This window comes from Anas acuta, chromosome 18, assembly GCF_963932015.1.
Source record: "Anas acuta chromosome 18, bAnaAcu1.1, whole genome shotgun sequence".
In the NCBI taxonomy this organism is placed as follows: Eukaryota; Metazoa; Chordata; class Aves; order Anseriformes; family Anatidae; genus Anas; species Anas acuta.
Genome location: NC_088996.1, coordinates 9,369,327 through 9,394,555, shown reverse-complemented (window position 1 = coordinate 9,394,555; position 25,229 = coordinate 9,369,327). Strand labels below are relative to the sequence as shown.

The following is a 25,229-nucleotide window of genomic DNA, read 5'->3' as shown; positions in this document are numbered from 1 at the left end:
TAATCAGAGTTGTAAGCATGAATCGATGCTTATAATAAACTGGAGTTGCCTTTCTCCTATCTTGTTCTAGGGTTCTGTCGCTTATGTGCCTCAACAAGCCTGGATCCAGAATGCCACACTGAAAGATAATATTTTGTTTGGCCAAGCTCCTAATGAACAAAAATACCAAAATGTCCTGGAGGCCTGTGCTTTAAAAACTGACCTGGAAGTGCTGCCAGGAGGAGATCAGACTGAGATAGGAGAGAAGGTAATTTTCTTCAAGTCAGACCTGCTTGATGATTCCTCTTCTGTTGAGCTAAAGAGAACACTGTAAAGTCAGCACTTGATTTGGTTTGATCTTTACGACAGCATCCCTATTACAATCAGCGCTGAAACATGCAGGCAGTTCTCTGGGAGTTAGTTGGACTTAAACGTGTTCCTAACTTTGAGTGTTTGTACTGCATCACATAATTGCACACCGAGCCCCGGTGGATCAGAGCATTTCCATTTGTAGTCCAACAGTAAGCGTGCATCTGGCCAGAATACTTGAGGTCCTTCCTATTCCCATATGGATAAAAAGGGAGGAAACATATGGTGTGCTTCAAGTAAAAGAAGTAATATGATCATCCCTTAACATCTCATTTTAACAAGAAACTTTTACGTCAGTGATTGCAAACAAAGCTTTCTTTCATAGACCACTAAATCTGAGATGGATTTCGTGAAGTTGGGTGGATAGATGGATTTGTATGTAAGATAAGAGACATGGAAGACATTCCAGGTGCTGCAGCCCTGCTTTGAGTGTTTTCATTTTATGTCCTTGTTGACAGTCTTCCTTTTCATTGTTTTGAGTTTTAACAGCTCCCTTTAGGAGCTTATTAAGTGAGAGGCTTATTCTGTCTGCAGATTGCTGGGTGAGTGGAAGTTTGGCAGCGAACAGATTTAGAGGCGTTCTGTTCTTTTCCCTGGCTCTGAGTGCGTTATTCTCTTCAGCATCTCATGTTTCATTTAGCATCCATGTGTCTGGTGGTGTATGAGCCATAAAAAGTCATAGCTGTTGTTTGAACTGAGTGGTATTTTGCTCTCTCCTTCCCTTCAGGGCATCAACCTCTCCGGTGGCCAGAGGCAGCGAGTGAGCCTTGCTCGTGCAGTGTTCAGTAACTCGGACATTTACCTGTTAGATGACCCTCTTTCTGCTGTGGACTCGCATGTTGCAAAGCACATCTTTGACAAAGTTATTGGTCCAGATGGGGTACTTAAAGGAAAAGTAAGCTGACATTTAGATTCTCTTACAAATGCACATAAGCTCTGAAACACTAATGGGTAACGGGAAAGTTGTTTCACCACCGAGGCTTTAGTGCTGAATCATTCCTGAATTTCTGTGTTTAATTGGCAGTGCAGACACCTTTTCTCCACAGCACAGATTCTGTGGTGAGCTGCTATTTAGGTATGTGCAAAAGTGATGTGATCTAGTCAGAACATGTAGAGGCAAAAACCTGTTCTGTCTTTTTAAAACCCAACTATTTGAAATGTCCAAAATCAAGACATTTGTAGGAACTTGTAGAGGTTGTCAGCTTAGTATTGCTTGTTACTCAGAGGTGGCACAGTGAAGAAGTTGCAACAGCTTACTAATTTTACAGAAATCTTTGGCAGTATGCAGCCAAATTACAACCTCTCTGCTTCCTCTTCTACTCCTGTTACAATCTTCTCAGACTGTCTCAGTGCTTAAAAGGGAAAGAGGGCAAAGAAACTTAGCACGTGGGAAAGAGGGGAGTGATGACTCAGTTGTTTTACTTCCCTTTGTGGCTATATCAGCATGTAGTAGGAAGCATAGTAAGTTCATGTAGATTTTTCAAAGCTAATTTGACTAACAAGGGCAGTGTATTTCTCTTGGCATTTCACCTTAAGATGATAATTCAGTCCCTGTCTCAAAAATGCAGTATTATTTGACTTGTTGGGTAGCATTAATGCACTGCAGTATTTAATCTCAACGACAACTGAGAGATGTGTGTTTTGTTTTTTTCTTCCTCTTTTTCCCTATCCAGACCCGTATTTTGGTGACCCATGGCATTGGATTCCTGCCTCAGGTAGACCATATAATTGTCCTGGTAGATGGCAAAATCTCTGAAATGGGATCTTACCAAGACCTTCTGAAACAAAACAAGGCTTTTGCAGAATTCCTTCGAAATTATGCACTTGATGAAGGCATCGAAGAGGATGAACTAACAAGTACAGTACTGCTTTTTCTTAAAATATGTCTTTCTCTGTCAACCAGATGACAGGTACTTTCTCTGTATACTGTCCACTGCTCCTTCTTGACATCCTGGCTTTTGTCTTTCCTTTCTGCACTTCTATAAGAAATGCTGTCTTTGGCCAGTTCTGTTTTATTGATAAATGTTTTCCCAAATAAATTTAGTTCAACAATTTCATTTGATTTGTCCTAGAAAAAATGATTCTTGTGTTTGAAATTATTTTAAAGTTGAGAATTTCTTTTACAATTGACAAGGTTGAGCTCAGCAGGAAAATGGAATAGGAAAGAACAAACTGGGGTCTGCCATTATAAGGGCTACACAGAATTTGGTATTTTTCCTTTGTTTTCATGTTGTGTGTGGTGTGTTGTTTTTTTTTTTTTCACACAAGTTAAATGATATTTTAATCTTGGGTTACCTTTAAGGTTTTTTATGCTGATGAAATATTGCAAGATTAAAGCATTTTGGTAAATGTTTCCTTTGTGTGGCAGTGTTCTCACGGTCTTTGATTGCAGCACTGTGCTCTCAGCAGACAGGCAGAAAGAACATGCATGGCATCTTTTAGCAATAGCAGAGGCTTTCAGTAGGTCCTGACATGAGACCCCATCCCAAGATCATGCCTAGAGCATGTTCTATATGTAAATTTAGCTAGAACTAACTATAACACTATCACTTAGCGTTTTGGATGCAATAAGGCAATGAGATGTAAATGCATTTGGTCACCAATCTGCCTCACAAGACCTCTGCAATTTAGTAAAGTGATGCACCAAAGGGATGTGACTACTGCCACTGGGGGTGATTAATGATGGGATTATGTACTATGATTTTCCTGCTATGCTGTTGATTTTCATTACCCTTGCTTTGCCTGGCCACTTGTTTCTCTTTCTGCTTTACTCAGCAGAAACTCTGAGATGCAATCTTGTCTTGCAGTGGTGGAAGAGGAAGAGGTCCTGCTAGCTGAAGACACCCTCAGCATCCACACCGATCTGGCAGATAACGAACCTGTGACGAACGAGGCCCGCAAACAGTTCCTTAGGTAAACATGAAGTCCTCTTGTGTTTGTAATCTGTATCTGGGGTAAAACACATCTGAAAGATGTTAATCAAATACTGTCTCTCAGTCTGCGACTTCGTTTCCTCTTAAAAATAAATTGTTTTAGAGTCCTTTTGAAAGTAAATGTGAAAGAACACGCAAAGATCAAACAACTGTTCCTGCAATCTTCTTTTTAATCCAAATTGAACTAACTTCTTAAAGCAACTTTTTTAATAACCATACCCTTGGAACACTCTCCAGTTACTGTTGATGTGAAAACAGAGAAAACTCGGGGGTTAGCTTTGAAAAGCCTGTTTTGCAATGAGGACTAATGCCCTGTATCAAAGTGTCCAGCCTTTGTTAGGAGCTATAGTTCTGGCATTACTGAATACATGCATGAGGATCCTACATACACCCGTATCTGCAAGTGAGGCTGGCATGGGAACAGAGCAAAAGAGCTGGGAGGAAGTCCAGTCTGCTGCATCCCATTCTTGCTTTAGCACAGCCACAATATGCCCTCTTTCTCCTAATGACTCTATTGTTTTGACTAGGCAACTTAGTGTAATATCTTCTGAGGGAGGAGAATGTCCCAACAAAATGTCAACGAAACGGAGAGTATGTGAAAAGAAGCCAGCTGAGCCTCCTCTGCCAAGAAAAAATCCTAACGAGAAACTTATTCAGGCAGAAACCACTGAAACGGGAACGGTATAGTGTGATTTTCCCCCTTCCTTTTTCTTTTTTTCCTGCTTGAAAAAATATCTTTTTTACTTTTACATTTGATCCAGTTCTGCTAAATGCATTGTATAAATTATGACAGCACGTTTTAGGAATTAATCTGGTGGCCACTGATCCTTCAAATTAGGGCTTTTGGCAGGGAGTTCTGCACCTGGCAAAGGCTGTGTAGTTAGGAAGGGATTCTTTTCTTTCCAGCTCCTGCCACAGTCACCTGATACTGCATAGCACTGCACTCTGTCAGCTCTGTCTTTGCGTTGCAGAGCTTTCAGCACTGTTGGTCTTTAAACTGTTTGGCTGCTGTGCAAGTCCAGCTGCAGCACTGGGTATTTGATGACCTGCAGCAGTGGGTTCTACGAGCCAGCTGCCTGCTGCGTGCCAGTGGATCTGTTCTGTCTAAACGATACCTGCCAACCTGCCACACCATCCTCAGGAGCAGTTTATGCTCATGGGTACAAAATGGGCTGCACTCTCCACGAGCAGGGCCAGTGAGTAAAATAGGAATAGAGAGAAAAGAGAGGAAAAGGGAAAAAGAGAAGATAGGAATAAAGACATAAAATCCAGGGACAGGAAGGAGTGGATGAAAAAGGAACAGGGTGATCTTGTCAAAGAAAGCCCCTTCCTACCACTTCAGCCACTTCAGAAGGTGTCCTACCACTCAGCATGTCCTGTTTACTGTCTGATGTACATGCTTCATAGCACAGACATTTCATTGACTGTTTCTGTGGATTATTTTAGCTGTTAAAGTCCCTAATCAGCAACACTTGTTCTCTAAATTATTTTTCCTTATGCCTTTTTAGAGATTGTTGTGTCCTTAGTCTGTCTTTTTGCCTATCTGCTTTTTTTTTTTTTTTTTTGCATTACCTTAGAACTTATTGTGAAGACACCTGAATGGAGGCCTAAAATAGGACCTGAATAGGCCCTTTAAGTAGTCCTGAGCTGGATATGCCTGACAAGTTGCTTTTGCCTGAAAGTCTTGGTTGCTGTTCTTGTTACCCATCCTTTGCAGCTATTTGATCAACCTCTTCCCAGCCCTGTCTAGCAGTCTTAAAAAATAAAACCCCACAAAACTAATACAATACAGTTCATCAAAATGGAGGAAAAGAATATTTCAGATAAGTTTCTGACTTGTTTAGGAAGTTACCCCCTGACATGGAGACCCTCTGCGGTCTGTTAGATTTTGGGCAGTTTTGAACTCAGCAGTTTCTCTGCTGAAGGATTCTTTTTTCTGTCTGTACTTCTGATTCTGTAAGTTGTACAAACCAGCTTTGGTGTGATTTTGCAGGTAAAGCTAACAGTGTTCTGGCAATACATGAAGGCTGTCAGCCCTGTCATCTCTTTAGCTATATGCTTCCTATACTGCTGTCAAAATGCTGCTTCGATTGGGGCCAATGTGTGGCTCAGTGACTGGACCAACGAGCCAGTGATAAACGGGACTCAGCACAACACATCCATGCGAATTGGAGTCTATGCTGCCTTGGGCCTCTTGCAAGGTAAGACCAGATAAAAATCATGATGTCTTAGTACTTATCAAAGAGGAATTAGATGGGAAAGCCATTGTACTAGTTGCTGGTGGCCCAAAATTGCCAGCAAAATCTTATCCTAAGCAAGGGAAGTAAAGAAACCTGGAACCAGAAAGTCTGAGCTCGGTCCCCCACTTGTGATTGTGCTGTGAAGCCTTTGGAGGGGTTTCCATGGGTGACATGGAAGCCTGGGAGAGAAAAGTTGGAGTGAGACTGTGAAAACTCAGGTGCAGAAAAGACAGAGGTTGGGGTGAAGTTGTAGCATTAGGTCTTCATGGAGGCTTGCAGAGGGAAGATGGTTATGCATCTGTCTTGTGTGGACAGCACGGTGAAATCCATGGGGCATATTCGTGTCTGTAAGGCAGCAGTGACCACAGTGCCACGGTGCTGATGTGCATGGTAAGAGGGAGGTGGACTTGGAATATGTAATAAAGCAAAGAGGCTTCTAGCACAACAGAAGCTGCTTGAGAGTCAAAGAGCTGCAAATCGAGTACATCATGCTCGCTGGTTAACACATCTCTTCACTTGGAAGGCCTCATAGTGTTCGTCTCCTCTTTCACCCTGGCGATGGGAGGCATTAATGCAGCCCGGACGCTTCACACGGCTCTGCTGGAGAACAAACTTCACACACCCCAGTCCTTCTATGACACCACTCCAACCGGCCGAATCATCAACCGCTTTTCAAAGGACATCTATGTCATTGATGAAGTCATCCCACCGACCATCTTGATGTTCCTTGGAACATTTTTCACCTCTTTATCGACAATGATTGTGATTATAGCAAGTACTCCGCTCTTTGCTGTGGTTATAGTTCCACTTGCAATTCTGTACTTCTTTGTTCAGGTAACTAGAAAAATATCTCACTACCATCGTAGTGGCTATTACTGCATTATTTGTGTTTTTTTGTGTTTTAAGAAAAATCTAGGGTAAAATTGCAGTATTTGAAGTAACTATGTTTATGTAGGCAAAACATTATTTACTTCTCTCAATAAAGGAGGTGTCTCCTGTGGGACATAGTCATAAAATGGCATAACTTTTTTTGCTTTTAAGTAATAACAAGCAAGACTACTGTTAGAGATAGAACTGCAGTGCATTTTAATATATTGAAGTGTGCATGTATTTGACATACTGACAAGTTGTTAAGGTGGAGAGGAGTTAAATGCTGAAAATAGCATCAATTTTATTGACTTCTGAGCAAAAATGAAGCATATGTTAGTATGTAAACAGAGACCTGATAATGGAGGTACAAATTCATGCTCATTTTCTTGGAAAATGAGGCTCCTACAAATGCATTCATTTTGTTAGGCTATGTTACCTGAATTTAAAGTGACATAGATAAATTCATCTTACAGTATATAGAAATGGCAGTCATCCAAAACTCTATTTTGGAATGAAACAAAGATAACTTGACTTGAAATACTTAATAATTATAGGGAATACTTTCAAGGGTTTAAGTGCATCATTAAAAATCTCTTTTAAATCCTTAACCTAATAATCCCCTAACCTAATAATCATTTAGCTGATAATTAAAAGAGTAAGTATTTCATATACCCTTCAACTTTCTCCAAAAAATGGCAGCGATTCTATGTAGCTACCTCCCGTCAGCTGAAGCGTCTGGAGTCTGTGAGCAGATCTCCCATCTACTCGCACTTCTCAGAAACAATATCAGGAGCCAGCGTCATCAGAGCCTACAAGAGACAGAAATCCTTTGTAGACATCAGCGATCTGAAGGTGGATGAAAATCAGAAGAGTTACTATCCTGGCATTGTATCAAACAGGTATAGAGGAATATAACTTCTTGTTTCTGCTTAGTTCTTTGTGTTTGCACAACAGGTCCAAGCAAGCATTTACCGTTCTTCTTATGTCTGCCTTTTGACCAGGTGGCTGGGTATTCGAGTTGAGTTTGTGGGGAACTGTATTGTCCTTTTTGCTGCCCTTTTTGCTGTGATTGGTAAAAACAGTCTGAATGCTGGCTTGGTAGGACTTTCAGTATCTTACGCATTACAGGTACGTGTTATAGCCCTCTGTTGATAAATTAGCAGTAATGAAGTACTTGTCTAAGTTGGAGTTAATAAGAAAATAATAAAAAAGAATTGTGGAATATCTGGAAACAGTAGAGATTTACACTGAATGCTGACAGGCCATCAGTAAGTCCACATGCCACATGTAGTAGGAGTTCAGGGCACTTTGGGAGCACTGGGAGTGTGCTGCACCCCAGTATCTCTAGTGGCAGCGTGCAAGCAGCCCAAGAATGTCAGGTGCAACTGCCAACAACAGCTCATTTAAGCAGCATGGGCTTAAGGTGTCCCATGTTTTGCCTGCTACGTAGAACATCTGTATGTTTGGGTAATCACAGGGAGATCAACAGGATTCATAAATAGCAAGATAAACTGTACTCACCCAACCTATGAACAGTTCAGCAGACTTAATGGTCTTGCTCTTGTCAGAAGCTTTTTAGATACAATGAGTGTACAGGACTGCTGTTAGCAGTTTTCAAGTGAGACACATGACTTTGGGGAATGACTTGACACCAACTTTTTGGGGGGGGCAATTATTAAAGCACTGTTCAAACACATGCTTCTTCACATGAATGCCTGGTTATCTGTGGACTTCTTGTTCCAGTATCTGTATTAATGTCAATGCAAAGGTAATTACTCCATTTGTAATATCAGTGTGAATCCATGTCTTAACAACAGCATCCACTTTTGTTGTAAAATCTGCTGTTGTTCCTCTGTGGACAATATTTTGTTCCTTGTCTTCTCCAGGTGACCTTGTCTCTGAATTGGATGGTCCGAATGACTTCTGATCTTGAAACTAACATTGTGGCTGTTGAAAGAATAAAAGAGTATTCAGAAACTGAAACAGAGGTCAGCTACTTAGAGTCCAGCATGTTCACTAGCAAGCATGGCGAAATTTTAACACGCAATGTTTACCTGGTCTTTCTTCAGACTCTTGAGAGAGAATTCCTCCACTGAGAGTATTACCGTTTAGCCTGAACAAATGTCACACTCTGAAATGTAATTTATGCTACCACAGCTCTGAATTATTGCTGCTATCATGCAGTCTGTGCTTAGCATCTCATTTTCTGCTAGTGTGAGTGGCTATAGCGTAACAGATATGATTTTCACCATCAGAATATTGCTCCCATTGGGTTTGAAGTGTTTGATGTGTCGTCCTACCTGCGTAGATAGTGCTGTGATCCTGCCTCTGAGCACAGCTGCACTACAATTATCAGTCTATGCACATGTTTTCAAAAGTATTTATATTTAATCAGCTTAATCAGACCTCCTCTCCCTTGAGAGAAGAACATCTCCAGGAACACTGCACTGCCTAATCCAGAAAAATCATCCGATCATTTTCTTTTGTTGCCAAATACTTTTAAAGGTAGCAGATGGAGCTATGCTGGGAAATCTGCTGCTCTGTGGACATGGTGGGTTTTGTTATCCCTGTGTATATGGGAGACTAAGAATTAGGAAATGAAGACTCTGAGGAGAGCTGCAGTGCAAGTTTCTGGAGATAAAATATTTGATCTTTAAGAAAAAAAGAAGGTAGACAAGATGTGAGATATATATTATAAGCCAGAGCCTTGAGATGGCATGGAACAGATAGTGTTCTGTTGATGTTAATGGAAAAAAAAAAACGTTAACTTATATCAGGTGAGGATTTGACTTCATATGCTCAGATATATTTTTTTTCCTGTAAACTTCACAACAATGGCCAAAATGGGTGGATGCTTAAGAAACTATTTTTAATTTGTAACTAGAAATTCAATTATCAGTTATACATGTATTTCTAGTAACCCATAAATGCTAATGTTTGTGTCTGAGTTTGAATTATTAATTTTTTTAACCTGTATGAGGTGTTCCTAATTTCTGTGTTCTTCAGGCTCCCTGGATAATTGAGGATAAGAGTCCCCCAGAAGACTGGCCATCCAAGGGCGAGCTGGAATTTGTGAATTATTCAGTGAGGTACAGGAAGGGCCTGGACCTAGTGCTGAAGGATCTAAACCTCCAAGTGCACGGTGGAGAGAAGGTGAGTAACCAGCTCCATGTCTCTGTTGTAACTTTGCTCTGGGCCTCCAGTGACAACCACGGATAAAGGACAGGGGCTACGTGAACAGCTGCCTCAGTAGTGCAGACCACATAAGATGTCCAGCAGTAACGACTGTGGCAGCATCCTCCAGGCAGGAAGCAATAGAACCGACTGCGTGGGTCTTTCTGGACTTTAAAAGTTAGGCTGGCGTCGCGTTACCGCGTAGGAGGCACCAGTGATTGCAAGTGACAGAATTTCAGTGACAAAAATGCTTTTCTGAGGAGATGTAGATGGGAGAAGGAATTCCAGCTTTTTCCACAATCTGGCTTTGCCTGTGAAATTTTTGGCATGGAAGGAAATGACATTCTTTGCTTTCTTAATCGGGAAATTGTCTTTGTTCTGGGCGATTCTCTTCATGCTTCCATTGAAAGTACTGGGCTTTGTGTGCTGTTGACAGAACAACTAGCATGGGAAAGTCCTCCAGTCAATAGGCTATTAATAGGAGAGGGCATTATCACAGAATGTTTGAGGTTGGAAAGGATCTCTGGATGTCATCTGGTTCAACCCTCTGCTCAAGCAGGACCGCCTTGTAGTACATTTTTATCCTTATACTAAGCAGATAGAATGACAATTGCCTTCTGGAGTTCTGATATGTGTGCTTATGATAAAGTCTGAATTGCCATCTAAAAATCTAATTTTTCTCCTTGTCTGTTATGCTAATGTAAGTAATCCCTAACATGGGTACTCCAGCTAATTGCCCAAACTCATGTAGGATGATTGTAGGCCTTTATACATAATTATGGGAATGACAACACATACATTGTAATGTATGGCACAGTTTTCTAGAGAAGGGTGGTTACATTCTTTTTTTTAGATTCCTATCTTGTATAAAACCTCTGAGAGAAACCTTGGCATTTTGTTTTGGTGGTGGTAGTAGTATTTTGTTTTTAACTATATGCATTGCTGTTAATCCTCCAATTTGTTGTAGATTGGGATTGTTGGCAGAACTGGAGCAGGGAAGTCCTCCATGACACTCTGTCTCTTTAGGATCCTGGAAGCTGCAAAAGGGGAAATTAAAATTGATGGTGTGAGAATTTCAGAGATCGGCCTCCATGACCTTCGATCGAGGCTAACAATTATTCCTCAGGTACACCTTCTGTGCATCACAATAAAGGAAGGTTATCAAACCACAAATAGTAGTTAAACCACAGAGGAAAATGCTTTGTTGCATTCAAAAAATGGGTTCATGCAAACAAGTCATTGTATTTCCTTATGTGGTCCTGTCCTGCCACCTCACAAGCTGATGGTGGGTGATAAAACAGAGTTTAGAGTAAAATATCTTTAGAGTCTGTGTATAATGTGATGTATTTTCATAGTGGATAGGACTGGAAGGTGGCCCACCTTCAATGCAATAGACACTTAATAACTTGTATATTAATATCTGTACTTAACACAGCTAAAGCACTTGCCTAATGGAAGCTTGTTTTCTATCCAGGATCCTGTTCTATTTTCTGGAACACTGAGGATGAACCTGGATCCATTTAATAAGTATTCAGATGAAGAAATATGGAAAGCTCTTGAACTGTCTCATTTGAAGAGGTTTGTCAGCAGTCAGCCATCCATGTTGGAATACGAATGCTCAGAAGGTGGAGAAAATCTTAGGTAAGGAATGTTTGGATTAGAAATATACACTAAGCTTTCATTCAGCTCTAACAGTGAGTAACACTTGAGCACAAGTTTACACTGTAATTTGTTGTGTCCTAAAGTACTTGGCCACCAATTCCTGTTCCAAGAAAACCAGTAAGGCTCAAACATGTTATTGCTCTTCTGCCTCTTCCAGGAATTATCTGATTCTCTTTGGCTACTGGGAAGAATTTCTCCCAAACCAAAATCTTGTCTTATCAGTATAGAAAGAAATTGCAGGATGTCAGGGTGTTATCAATAGGCAATCCCTTATCCATGGTTTGGTAGGAAGGGAAATGCTGCCGTAACATGTAACTGTTGTGCCGAGTAAGAGTCCTCTGCCTATACTGACACTTCAGCAATGGCTGTTTGCTGTTATTATTTTGGGAAATCCACAAAGAAAGATGTGAATTGTATGATAAAACATAATGCTTGGATATGTTGTATTGACTTCTGAGACCACAGTGTAACCAGGTTGTGTGTGATGGACGTTCAGCTCCTTCCTTGTCCCGCAGAGACACTTGAAGGCAGTGTCTGGGGAGCTGTAGGGGGGTATTGTGGGCTGCCTAGTTATTTTCTTTGATGGTAGAAAGGACTTGCAGCCTCAGAACTTTTTTTTTTTTTAAAGTTTGTGTATGTCCAGTGTTACACCTGTGCGTGTTTCTGAAAACTCGGACAGAAGCATTATAATTATTAATTTCCCTGACTTTTGATGTAATGACTGAAAGGGGACATTTGGTGGCTCTCTAAGTACTGGGTTAACTAGATAATAAAGTCAGTGAACAAACACGTGCTGAAAGTAGCTGAGTAATGCTGCAATGTGTATTTATTTCCTTGAGGACTGACAGGCTGGGCTGTTAGATAAATAATTTTTTTTTTCTTGTTCCATAACTTTATCTGATGAGTAATCTGCTCCAGAACAAGAGATTTTTGAACAATGAAGAGCAAAGGAGCAGTGGGGCCTCTGTGAAAGCCTTGTCTCTGTTTGCAGTGTTGGCCAAAGGCAGCTCGTCTGTCTCGCAAGGGCGCTACTTCGCAAGACGAGAATCCTGATCCTAGATGAAGCAACGGCAGCTATCGATCTGGAGACAGATGATCTTATCCAGATGACAATTAGGACTCAGTTTGAAGACTGCACGGTGCTGACAATAGCACACAGGCTGAACACAATTATGGATTACACGAGGTAAAACACTTAATGGTGCATGTGTTGGGGCTTGCCAGTGTGCTGGGTATGTGAAGCAGGGTCTGATTTGTTTCCAGATAGTCACGCTTGTGCTCTTGTCAGATAGTACATAAGCAACGATGTTTAAGCCATATAATCCTAGGATATCTGGGCTTTATTTTGCTACTGTTGCCGTAAGTTCTAATTCATTAACAAAAGCTGTGCAAGAGATACTACCCAGTTGCATGAATGGCACTATCAGCAAACATAGGGATCCATTTTTTAACCAGCAGCTGCTGTAACCTTTTCACTTGTTGTATTAATTATTTCAAACCCTATTACTGTACTTAATGAGCTTTTTCAAGTCGTTCCCCAAAGCCTCTCCATGGCTTTGCAGTACTATGTTTTACAAAGCTACCAATGGAACCATATTTAGTTTTTTTCTGGGAGATGGTGATTGCGCTGTACTTCTTGAAGTCAAACAGCAGTTCAGGGAGAATGTCTATCATCTGTTGTGCTTCAGCGTGTGAAAGTAATTGAGCAAAATAGTCAAGAGAAAGATTAGAGCAGTATTTGCTTTATGATAGAAATGGGTATCACATTTCCTGTGAGGAATTCTGACATATCTTTTACTGCCACCTTTTGTTTTGCACAGGATTCTCGTTTTAGACAACGGAACCATAGCTGAATTTGATACACCTGCAAACCTTATAGCATCAAAGGGTATTTTCTACAGTATGGCTAAAGATGCTGGACTAGCGTGAGAAGATGACCCCTTGTTGAGGGTTTTTTTGGTTATTTTTTTTTTGTAACTGACTTGCCACAAAAGTGACTTGTGAATGTACTGTAATTTACAAAAGTTTTTGTAGTGGACTTGTGATATATTAACAAAGTATTTTACAATTATAAGGACCAGAAAGTGAATTTTATATTTTTAAATATTTTCTATAAAATATTTTATTATATGCTTCTTTCCCAAAGAATGCCAAGCACTCTGCCAAGGAAATGTATGTATCACAAGGCAATATGTACTGTATTCTGGTTTATAATTAGTAAATTATATTCATGGTACAAAATACACCTGTTTTGTGTCTTATGTATAAGGGTTCATTGGTTTTGAAGTGGAAAGACAGACCCAGTGGCTCAGCTTGAAAAAACAGTGAAGGAACATTTAGTTTCTGAGTGGTTCCAAGCTGCTCATTGCAGGAGAATAGAGCTGAACACGTCAGCTTCAAGTCTGTGAGTTATCCCAGGACCTTTGATATCCCTACCTAGTGAAACTTGAGGATTATAAAATTCTTCTTCAAATTATTCATAACCCTTAAGTTGTATTTAAAACTAAAGCTACAGATATGGCTTAATGTAAATAATTATGCAATTTCTGCCAGGTTATTAGAGCCCAGCCTGCAGGGACATGATAAGCACGCAAGTATTGCCATTTTGTTCTACCTCTCCTGTATGAAGTTGCCATGAGTAAGCCTCAGCTTAAGCTGAACATGCATTCTGCGTAGATATTATTTCACTCTTTCAACACTTATCACCTGAAATAATGTTATTTGTTATACAGAAGTATCTACCTTATTTTTGATAGAGAAACCTCCTCAAATTATGGGGAGTATTGTGTTTAAGCAGTATGTGCTTCTAGAACCTGACAGAATATCCTTTGCTTTAGTTGTTCACTTCCTAGGTGTTGTAGGAAGCACTATGGAAAACTACCTGGCAAGAAGAAGTTATGTTTTTCTGTAAGTAAAGTTCCAAAAAAAAAACTTTGAGAAGACAAAAAATAATCATTTATTAATTGTTACAAACGATACTTCTTAAACTGAAACAAGAAATCTGCAGCCAAGCATTCATTTGAAATTAACATTTCACATAGCAATGCACAAAGTAATGAATTATTTATCATATACAGTAATGTAATGGTTATACACTTATCAGATTAAGTTAGGAGTGTTAATAGTATCTTCTGTGTATAAACTGCATAATGTATAAAAATATTCTTCTGAATGCATAGTTATCTATCAGCATCTGCACAAGATTATTAGTGTAACAATGAAGGCAATCAGCCTAACAGCTGAGCTTTACTCCATTACTTTTAACTAGTTAATCCACAACAGCTCGGTACCTTTATGGATTTAGCTGGCATTTAGAGAGCCGGTGCATAAACCATGGCTGTTCTGTGTGCCAGGGACAACGCAATAGACAAGGCATGACATGAGGAACAAGAACTTTATTATTCCATTATACAGAAGGTAATATACCACCAGCATTTTAGTATAAGAAATCAATATTGCCGATGACTCAGACCACATTTGACCTCTAATGCCTTCACAAGAGGCTATTTTGTGGTGACAGAATGTTTTGCTATTGTCCTTAGGAGACCGAGCTTCAATCTAGGTAATTGATGCAGGAAATTTGGGTGTTTGCACGGCTCTGTGCTTTCAGGTGAGTGCTGGGCATCTGCCTACACAGCAGATAGGGAGAGGGCTCCCCCTTGTGTGCTCACTCACTCCTGCTGAAGCTGCTTCCCACCGCCCAGAGGACTATTCACGGGATGGGAGAGCGTGGGCAAACCTGGGTACCAGTTCCTATTGTCTTAGCTGTAATACAGGCGACAGCTCTGACTGCCGGGGAAGAGCGGCTTCTGTTCCTGTCCCTGTCTCCGAGAAAGGAGAAAAGGCTGTGGAGGACACCTAACGCCAGTCAGAGGGAGTCATCTTCTGTGAGAAGAGTGGTAAGAGTTTAGAGGGTTTTCAGCTCAGCACTTCCTCCAGCTAGTTTGGGTGGGTCCCTTCTCTGCAGGCTACTGCTGTAAGACCCATTTCACAGGTCCATGTGCAATGTACAGCTAATTTGAGCTGTAAACTCTATCAGACAACACAAAAACAAAGTCCTTTGGTGCTGTAGTTTCCAAAGAAACTGGAGGGGCAGGGAGGGAAGAGGGAAGACAAGCTGTGGGAAATTCAGTTTGGTATCATCTGTCTGCCTGTTTATATCGAGTACTTTAGTTATTTTATCTAATTCTTAGTACATACTTTACAGTTATGCTATCAAAATACAACTCTACCTCAAATGCAGATGACTGAGTAAATATTAAAATCCTAAAAAGTTAGATAAAATCCAGCTCGCTGTTTTAAATACTTTTCAATTTATTTATATCAGAATTTCATATCACAGCAGTCTGATTTTGAATTTTATGGAACAAGAATAGTGTTTTTTTCAGTAAGCAATATGGATAAACACAAGTCATTAAAAAAAAAATAGCACATTGCATAGGAACATCAAGATTTTAATACTAGCTCAGAAAACCCTGGGCATTTCATTAGTTTCTTCTTACACAGGCAACTTTTAAAGTTTCAATACATGATTTTTCTCAGGAATGTAGGTGTAAGAAGTCAATAAAATTACAATTCTTGTGCTTCCAAAGGGGAACATAAAAGCAGCATTGGAGAAATGTATTTTCAATACAGTAACAAAAATAGTATTTTAAATTGCACATGTCAATACCATATATTGACAGACAACAATAAAATGGATCTATGATTTTGGTTGAGAGCACATTTATGATTTGGATAATCACGGTCACTTTTTGTTTCAACCTGAGAAATAGGGAAAGGTGTAAACAGGTATTAAGAAATCACAGGTAATAAGTCACTTAATAGTATTTAAACTAGACATAGTTTTGTGCTTCTTCCACAGATTTAAACCCTCCTGTTTTTTTCCTTCTAAATATGATCTGACTAAAAATAAATGATTTAGAAAGTGAGTGTTAATGGTAATGGACTCGGTACAAATATTAAATGGGTTTCGTGGCAGGTTTTTTAGCATGAGTACCTCTGCTATTTTATAGCAAATTATTAGAACAGTTTAAGGTAAGCCTTTCCCTGAGAGCTGCTACCTCTACAGTATTTCAAGATTATCTTTTTTTTTTTTTGTAAGGAAAAGTGTTGCATTAACAGGTATTGTTACCAATACTTCCTTTGCATAATTTGCATAACCTACTTTCATATCAGACTAATTACTCTTAGATTAACTAGAGGCTGTAACTGTGCATAACATCTTTAGTTTATTTCAACGTTAACAAAATAGATTTTTTTTCACATCATTAGCCCTTATAGATACTGTATTTCAAATATTATTTTAAAATGAGAGATACAAATATTTTGTTTTATTCTTTAAACAATTAGTATGTCAGTTCTGATGCCTTCTTGTTATAACCACTCCGTTCAGAAAGTGTTGGGACTCTGAAAAGGAAGTTTTTGTCGCTTACTGTTAGAACAAGCTCCAGTTCTTGGAAATCCTGTAGCCTTGCAACATCTTTGTCCTTTAAATAAATACAGTCAGTTGTTAGGTGATAAACTGTATGTTCAATTTAGCAGAAGTAAATTAAATAGTAGGCTTATACTAAAACAAAGTATGTATTTATCCCTACATATGACAGTTCTTTACAGTAAACTGGAAAGCAGACATCCTGCTGCATCTTATATTTGTTCTGGGATCCAATTCAGCTATTTGCCTATGTCTGTTTGTAGAAGGAGTGCAACACTGTGACAGGGAGTGCAAGTGATAAATGGAATTGTGCTTCTAAGATCTACTGCATGCCATATTCCTTGAGTATATGCTGCTGATCTCCACCTCAACCCCCATTCTTCCCCCTTTTGGTAACTCTTAGAAGGTTATGAATTGATTTCTTGCATCCACTCAAGAAGGACCTGCACACAGCTTCCTCTAGAGCAGCCCACCAACACCATCCTTGAGCTGGCTTCAGCAGCGTCTTTAGAGACCGACGGAAGACACCCTCCCCCAGTGCAGCTCGAGCTCTGATCGCCTCTGCAGCAGTACTCTGCTGCTAGACAGCATTCAGTAGAATCAAATTTGTGTCAGCACAAGGATCAGTAAGTGTCCTGCAATCCTACCAAGACAGTCTGAAGTAACAAGAGCTGGAGGTACTCCCTTCAACAGCAACCTAAGTTGCTAAGTGATAGAATTGCTTAAGTCTTTTTTTTTTCCTTTTCCATTTTTTGACTAATAAATAATAAGTCATCTTGTACTCGGTGAAGATGCAGTACACTGGAGTCTGTTAATCCAGTATTGATCAGATTAGCTCCACGACTGAAGCTAACAATGCTGTAGAGGCATTTGAGAGTGAAAGAGAGGTGAACCATTAATCAGTAGAACAGGTCAGCAGGTCCATTTTCTGTCTGCTGAACAGGTAAATGTCACAGAACCGAAAAAAGTTACATTCAAAGACCTGCACTCAGAATATTTCTTAAATAGTTTTAAAAAAGGACTGTGTACAGTCCTTATTGAACTAGAAAAACTCAGTTAAGTGCTACAGGCCCATTAAACACTGCTAACAAGTCACAGTAGCATGGTTTTGCACTGTAGTATGTAGTGGAGAAATCAGATATAAATAGGGCTCAATACTGAGTGTTTATGGAAGGAAACAATAAAGAAACTTAAGAACTTTTTAATAGGAAGACAAACCACTACTAAGTGCTGAAAGTTAAAGGGAGTTTTTAGTTGCCCAGTTCAAAGTGACCAATCATGAAACACTTAGAATATAAATAGTAATAATAAAAATTGGTGACTGTTTTACGCATGCCTTCTGCAAACATTGCAGTTGACTGTTATGGAACTTTGGCCAGACCATTAGGAAGTCTGAAGGAATCTAGAACACTATAAAAACACTACAGTGCTGTTTGAGTGCATGGGTCATTGGTGAAACACGCACTAACAGACGCAACTAACCACCTAACTCCTCCTCTTCAGTGTTTTAGTCTCTAAGACAGTGAGCATTGCTACAAACTAGTCAACTTTTTGCAACACGTGCATAATGCAGGTGATAAATGAACTACTACTTTTGATGGTAACCTAAAAATCTTTTTTATAAGTTACTACATTCAAAATTAAGAGTTCTTACCTTTCTTAGCATTGTATTTGGTAATTTTCTGATCTTCTGTACGTGTTCAGGGTTAACACCCAGCTCACGGCAACTCACTCGGAGCAGTTCCTTATAGGTCAGTTCTTGTCTGTCCAGTTCAATTTCAATGAAGTCATTTTCTTTAAGACTAGGATTTTGTATTCTAACTTTAAGCACCAGTTCTATTCAAAATAAAAAGGTACATTCATAGGCAGATGTGTAAAAGAACTGAAAAAAAATGTACTAAATATTTCTACATTCTATTAGCCATGTTTTTTTTTTTTTTATCATTTGTAATAATATAAGAATCCCCAAAAAGCAAACTACTGGACAATATCCCTGCTTGGGCGGGCAATATTTACCCACAGAAATGATAGATCATCTCAATACTCAGGTCTTTCTGCAGATTGAGCCAGCCGAGATTCTCTCCAGCTGACTGGTTACATACATTCTTTATGTGAAGGGTATGTCATTTAGAGAAGTAGATTACCCTAGTTTCTGTAGGCTTTCATAGCATTTGAGACAAACAGCAAATGTTTTCATCAATATTTTAATAACAGTTCCAGCAAAAACAGCATATCTGCCTCTTAAATTCCCTTCAAATGTTTCCTGGATGCCTAATGCACAAGAACTTGAAAGCCTCTAGAAGTACTGTGAGTACATGTAACGCTGACTAGTCCATTTGCACTGTCCGAGGTGAGAAAATTTCTAAGAAAAGGTGAGAAGAAAGGCTTTTACTGTTACCTTGCATATTAAGTGGAAAAGCTCCTGTGAAGAAAACCGGCTGAAATGTTGGAACAGGCCCCGTGCAGGGGCCGTTCCCTAGCTGAGGTCCAGGCTGTTTCGATCCAACTGGCGAAGGAGGACTTCTGCTCCAAGATGCAGGTGTCTGGTAAACGGGGCCATTCTGCACGGCAGGATTTGAGCATCGTGGTACGGCGCAGCCTCCGGGCAAAGATGGTGCAGCTCCCTTACTGCCTGCTGCCTCAGGAGCAGCATTCTCCTGCTGTACTGATGCCTGTGTGCATGTCTCGGGTAAGGGAGAAGAGTCAGGATCTTGCAATTCTGCACACGAGATACTCCCATTCACAGAGGGATCTGGAATATTGTTACTCATGGTATTATAAACGTAAGGGAAAGGTGGGTTAGCCAGGTAATTAGGGATGATTGGCAGTTCCGAATCGTTTTTTAGCTCTGGGAGTTCATCATCTTCCACTGTAAAACAAACAAAACAACATTATCCAAGAATCCAATACAAATAATTCTGGGGGTGCTATTTCCTTCTAAATACTGCCTTTTTTTAAGCCTTTATTTATTTTTAATCTGTAGCCAGCACATTGTTACATGGTCTCTAGTGGTATAATGCTATCATCTTCATAATGTATAAGGCAATGAAAAACAAAGGGTAATATAATGTTTGATATTAAGGCAGGGGATAAAGGGAAAAGAACACACAGTCCTGGGAGAACTGAAACATTAGCAATTCAACAGCTGGGAGACAATAATGAAAACAAAGACAAAGGAATACAAAGTGGAAGAGAAAGGTTGCTAATCAACCATATTTCAAATTACTTATCACTTCTTGCAGCAAAGCCTACTCCACTCCAGCAGTTACAAAATGCAACAAAAATGCTCTTGCAATATGCTTTAATGAGCTGTTTCTTCAGGCTGCTAATTTTCAATTTATTGAACAGTGTCTAAACTCCATAGAATAACAGGAAAATTACTTATTGCTCATACGCTGTAAGGGTTTCATACAAATTTGAGATATTTTCCCCTGTTCTCCTTTTGAAAATTGAATCTGCATCTATCTGTGACTGATTTAATCATGGCATTTTTAAAAAAAAATAGCTTTTACAGTTTCTCAGTATGAAAGGAAAAAGACTTGGCTAGCTGGGTGTGGAATTTGTTGGTAATCCTTTCTTAAACTTTGGTTTCTCACTAAGCAAACACCCTAGAGATCAAGCCACAGTTATTATGAAAACTTAACATGGTATTTGGCAATGCAAAATAACACTGGAACATAAGTGCTTTGCACTGCCTCCTCCCATCATCTTTAAAGAGCACGTATCCCATAGGCAATAGATTTACCTCCCAGCATCTTCCTGATTTCCCTCTTTGACGTTAATTGGACCGGCCTTTCTCCTTTCTTGGTGAGGATCTCCTTGTCGGCACCAGAGTGCAGCAGGTAAGCCACCACTGGAGCATGGTTCCGTTTGCATGCCCAGTGCAAACAAGTCCTGCACATGGAAGATGTTAACACTGTTTGAAATACTAAATTACAGCAGACTGATTTCCACTCATTCTTGCTGCATATTAGAACAAGATCTAATGCATGTCTAACATAAAAGCAGTTTTAATAGCAATGCCCCTTGCAAATTCGCACTGGTTTTGGAGCCTGCAGTGACACCTGCTGATGTAGTTTTCCTTTGCTCTAACGCTCGTGATACCAAGTTACCACAGCAGTATTTTTAAAGTTCAAGACATCCTTAGCCATAGTACTATAGACTTCGTAGACTTACACATTATAATATAACCTGCCGTACAGTCTTACCATTTTTCCTTATCTTAGGTTCTAGTCATGTATTACCTTTCTCTAGTTTTTACCTTTTAATGTTCTAGCTCTAGTTGAAGGAAACTCTTCTAGAAAAAATGAACACAACCATTCTCCAAGGTGCTTGTTTTTTTTAAGAATCAAATAAAATACAGCAGAACTAAATGACATAATGGAAAAACCTTTCAATTGAAAGTCAATTTCAATTTTTTTTTTCTTCATGAAAGAAACGGTCAATATACTGCAGTTGCGTCTTGACCAATAACATCCAACTTGGTATATAAAATTCTGTTCTTTTAAGTTTTCATGTATAAAAGGATGTAAGGGAGAAAATAAAGACTGATCTATTGGAGGGGTACAGGCTAGACAAAACCATGAAAGGACAAAATAACTTGCAAAACCCTGTTCATTGTTATGTATTCTGATTTAAGCCTGACTTACCCAAAACAAAAAGCTTATTTCTACAATTTCTTCTTACTAAAATTAATGCACCTTGATGACAGAAAGTATCTTTGAATTAAAGGTAATGGCACTAGTCACTGCAGCAAGTGTTGTTATGTAGAATTAAGTCTAATTGAAGTGTCATAAGTGTCAGTATATGTGTACACATTTTTTTCTTCACAGACGATCCTAGGAACTGTGTTGCCAATTCTTTTGCAGCTGACACTGCTAACAATATTATAGAATCCTGTACTCCATCTCCATGGTTGGGCTGTGTATTTCAGATAGGAAGTAACATTTTAAAATGGGATAAAATAATTTTGTTAGCAGAAAGTATTCCTAACTTCCCACAACATCTGAGACAAGCTTCAAGAAATTCAGACCTGGTTAGGGTGGTTTTGCTGTGTGGTGCTTTCTGGACCTCTCACAAATATTTCCTTAAGTGTGAATAGTTTCCATAAATTCAGAAGTGGCACACTGCTGAGTCATAAACTCCTTTGGAGCAAAGTGGTGGGAGAAAGTGCACAGTATGTGCCAATATTTGCTTTTACTGCTCACGTGATGACCCTCCAGTGAGGATTATAAGCTGTTTCTGTATGTTAAGTCCCCAGGATTTGTGTGGGACCTTGCACATGTACAACATGTGCATGTGTAGTTTGTTTGGAAGGTCCGTAAGCCTCAACAACCCTGGCCTCATGTTGGAATCCACCCTGAGCATTTTGTACGGTCTCACACAGAGGGGTAATACCCACCCTCAGCCCCAGCACCACCTTTGCATCAGGCATACTGAGAGGCTCACTGGGAAAACTTAAATTCAACAAGCAGGCTTCAATAACAGCAAACTTCCATTTGTTGTCACAGTTAAAAATGACCAGATCGTTATTTTTAAAAATACTTATGTCAGATTTCTTTGCTAAGTGACGGTTTTAGATACAAACTAATTTTGACCACAAGCAGCTGCTTATCCTACACACCACACTGATTCAGTGTTAGGAATCACTGATTTTTACAAGCTCCAGTTTTAATCCTCACACTTTGAAAGCTGTCAGTGTCCCACATTTCTCAAAGTTACTGGTCAGGCTTTTGCCGGTAAAACTCCAGCTGCTTTCTTAATTTTGTTCTTCCTTTTTTTTTTTTTTTTTTTTTAATTAGAAGTTCAAGCACAACGCAGCAGGGAAATTACAGCCTGAATTAACTTCAGGAAAACAGCCTCTGCAAATGCCTGAGCGCATCCTGTTTCCTATGCCAAAGGGTCTGAGATGCAGTCCCAAACCTACAAGTGTCGGGACAGGACACTGCAGTAAAGTCTCGGGTTTAGGGTTGTCAGCTGAAGAGTTTGTGTGTCACTGAAACAGCCAGCAACTTCCCACGTAAAATGGAAAGCATTCTTCAAATCTGGTTTAGAAGTTAATAAAACAAGCCTGGTTATAACGCAACGCTTGCTGGCAAGCTGAAGTTCACTTTCTGATGGCTACTTTGCTCTGTTGCCTTACATTCTCCAAAAAAACTGGAGAACAATGACCTGAAGAGGCACCCAGGCATGCAAAGCAGCTGGTTTCCACCTGGGGTTTTCAACACCCACAGCCTCCTTCCTGACACTTTTCCAACAACGACACCTCCCTGACCCTTTCCTCTCTTCTAACACCCCCCCAGGGGAGCGCCCGGCGAGGGGCTGATATTTTCATTTCCCCCTAGCCCCTCGCCGAGCAGCAGCGATGTCCCCGCAGCCCCCCGCGCCCCTCACCAGCCGTTGACTTCGTTCTGGGAGTTGGGGTCCACGCCGAGCCCCAGCAGCCTCCCCACCTCCTCGGTGTCCCCCAGAGCCGCCGCCTCCCGCAGCCGCTCCTGCAGCTCCTTCGTCTCCATGGCGGCCGGCCCCTCGGCGGCTTCCCCCCGGCCGCTACGGCCCCCCCCGAGCTCCGAGAGCCATCCCCCGGCCGGGCCCCGGCTCCCTGCGAAGGGTGTCGCCCCCCCCGGCCGGCTTTAGGGCGCCCCGAGCCGCCCCGATCCCCAAACTCTGCTGGGGGACGCTATTCTCTGTGACAACCCCGGCCTGGAGCTTTAGTTCCTACTCGCAGCCCTGCCCGCTGGGCCGCCAACTCTTGGCCTTTTTGCTCTTGTGGGCTCCCAAATTGTGAAGTTGGCTTTTTCTAGGGAGTTTGCTTTGTCTGTGAGAATCCTTCAATCCCTAAAGTCTACCTGTAAATCAATGTGAAAGGTTACCTGTTGGTAACAGTATTCGTTTTGAAAAGCCATTTCTGATTGTTCTCGATTTGTCCTAAGGCAAGCTTCAGGAGTCAGCAGAACTATTTTAAAAAATATATAATAATAATAATAAATCACGATTCTAAAGAGTCAAAACAATAACTCCAGGCTCCAGGCTTGCATTTAGCCAGAACCCTGGCCACTTCTCCATGCAGGGACACCTGCAGGAATCATGAGGACGAGGACCCCCATTTGGTAGCTACTCTCTCTCTTTGGTGTCTGAATGCAATTGGAGTGATAAAAAGAAACTAGCCCAAAAGAAACAGCCCAATTCTGCTCCCTTTTTCTGAAGCAAACACCCACCTCCCATCCGTCCGACAAGCCCAGGCTGGAGAATATTAAGACATAGGATTCATACCAGTTGTGTTGCATTGATTTAAATGAGGTGTTTCCAACTGTTCAAATGGGTTGTTATTGTGAGAAACAAAGTTGTGTTTTTGCAGTAGAGAACTAATTTTCTGTATTCCAAGGTAGTTGTATAGTCATAATAAGGAGAAATGCTAAGTAGATAAGTGGACAGCAGAAGGCTTCACTGTTCCAAAATAAGGTAGAAGCTTGAGAAAAACAGGATGAGCAGCGTGAGAACAGTAAAACAAAGATCACAAGTTCTCAAAACATAAGAAAGGAGAAATTAAAGGGTTGAAAAAAAAAATATATACATATGTGGTATAAAGGAGCATTGAGTAGCTTGTGAACCTGTAGTACTCAGACAATGAGGAAACAGGGGAGGTGATCAAGCATCGGGTAATAGGGAATAAAAGGTTAGGATTTGTTTACTAAAATGTGCTCCTGATTGACAGGATACCCGCCATTGCAATTGCGAATAAAATAGCTTCACAGAAGATCGTGTCTGAAGAAAATTATTTGAGATTTTTCTCACATTACCTTACTAGAAAATTGCGAAGTTTAGAAGAACCTGGCAGTGCCTTGTGGTGCTGTGCAATGGGGGGTTTATGGGCTATTTTGGAAAGGGAACTCTGCAGGCAACGCTGCTTGCAGAAAGCCCCCAGTGATTCTGAACAAGGCTGCTATGAATCCTGGGGGTCTTGCAGGGTCAGCACTAATACAGACTTGTAAGTCTTTGGAAAATACAATTTAATTAAAAAAATAATAATAATTTAATGCAGCTTGGATGCTGAAAATGATTCTGAGGAAGTGGGAAATAGTTGAAAATTATAAAGGTGAAATTCAGTAATGATAATGTACAGAGTCACATCGGGGAAGGAAAACAAAACAAAACAAACAGAAACTGATGGAGTGTTAATGTGGTAAAATATAAATCAGTAACTTGTAACCATATAGCATCATTGCAACAACAAAAGAACAGTGTTCCATTTGTGCAGTAACAAAGTCCTGCCTGGAATAAACCCCTTCTTCCAGGGTGATACAGACAAAGCAAAGGGAACCCAAAACGACTAATAAAAAAATAGCAAATTTTATTAAAAAGCATGACTCGTGAGGACAAGTTTGAAAGAACTGCGCACGTTTATTGGAAAAAACAACACCTCAGGTGCCCTGAGGCACATGAAGCATTTCCAGCACCCCTCGCCGGCAGGCCCCCCGGGCGCTCACGCACCCCGCAGCACCTGGGGCGACCCCACAGCCTTTTTCCGAGGAAACCACGGGAATCGGTTAACCGGGAATTGGTAACCGG

At 40.4% G+C, this 25,229-nt stretch overlaps 2 protein-coding genes across 4 annotated transcripts in view; one reads left to right on the top strand and one right to left on the bottom strand.

Annotated features, from left to right (window-relative positions):
- Positions 1-13,468, top strand: part of ABCC3 (ATP binding cassette subfamily C member 3) — a 48,306-nt gene extending 34,838 nt beyond the window's left edge. Inside the window, exons 17-31 of one of the 2 annotated variants that reach the window (XM_068654711.1) lie at positions 71-247; positions 1,076-1,243; positions 2,022-2,205; positions 3,156-3,261; positions 3,809-3,962; positions 5,275-5,482; positions 6,045-6,355; positions 7,091-7,290; positions 7,393-7,519; positions 8,278-8,379; positions 9,398-9,544; positions 10,533-10,691; positions 11,040-11,206; positions 12,219-12,413; positions 13,048-13,468. In XM_068654711.1, coding sequence (XP_068510812.1) covers positions 71-247; positions 1,076-1,243; positions 2,022-2,205; positions 3,156-3,261; positions 3,809-3,962; positions 5,275-5,482; positions 6,045-6,355; positions 7,091-7,290; positions 7,393-7,519; positions 8,278-8,379; positions 9,398-9,544; positions 10,533-10,691; positions 11,040-11,206; positions 12,219-12,413; positions 13,048-13,156 — 2,514 coding nt within the window. In that variant the 3' untranslated portion in view covers positions 13,157-13,468. Of the gene's footprint in view, positions 1-70; positions 248-1,075; positions 1,244-2,021; positions 2,206-3,155; positions 3,262-3,808; positions 3,963-5,274; positions 5,483-6,044; positions 6,356-7,090; positions 7,291-7,392; positions 7,520-8,277; positions 8,380-9,397; positions 9,545-10,532; positions 10,692-11,039; positions 11,207-12,218; positions 12,414-13,047 lie in introns of those variants that run through there. The other variant, XM_068654712.1, reaches the window with a different exon arrangement.
- Positions 13,469-14,159: 691 nt separating this feature from the next.
- On the bottom strand, positions 14,160-23,349 carry ANKRD40 (ankyrin repeat domain 40). 2 transcript variants are annotated; one of them, XM_068654715.1, is made up of 6 exons: positions 23,055-23,349; positions 20,407-20,555; positions 19,060-19,530; positions 18,316-18,497; positions 16,663-16,716; positions 14,160-15,112 (listed from the first exon to the last, which is right to left on the bottom strand). In XM_068654715.1, the coding sequence occupies exons 1-6, from the start codon at positions 23,174-23,176 to the stop codon at positions 15,086-15,088; spliced, it is 1,005 nt and encodes a 334-aa protein (XP_068510816.1). In that variant the 5' UTR covers positions 23,177-23,349; the 3' UTR covers positions 14,160-15,085. The 2 variants fall into 2 exon arrangements, with proteins under 2 accessions (XP_068510816.1, XP_068510815.1); XM_068654714.1 differs by lacking the exon at positions 14,160-15,112 and having other exon boundaries at positions 15,522-16,716; positions 23,055-23,348.
- Positions 23,350-25,229: the final 1,880 nt, after the last annotated feature.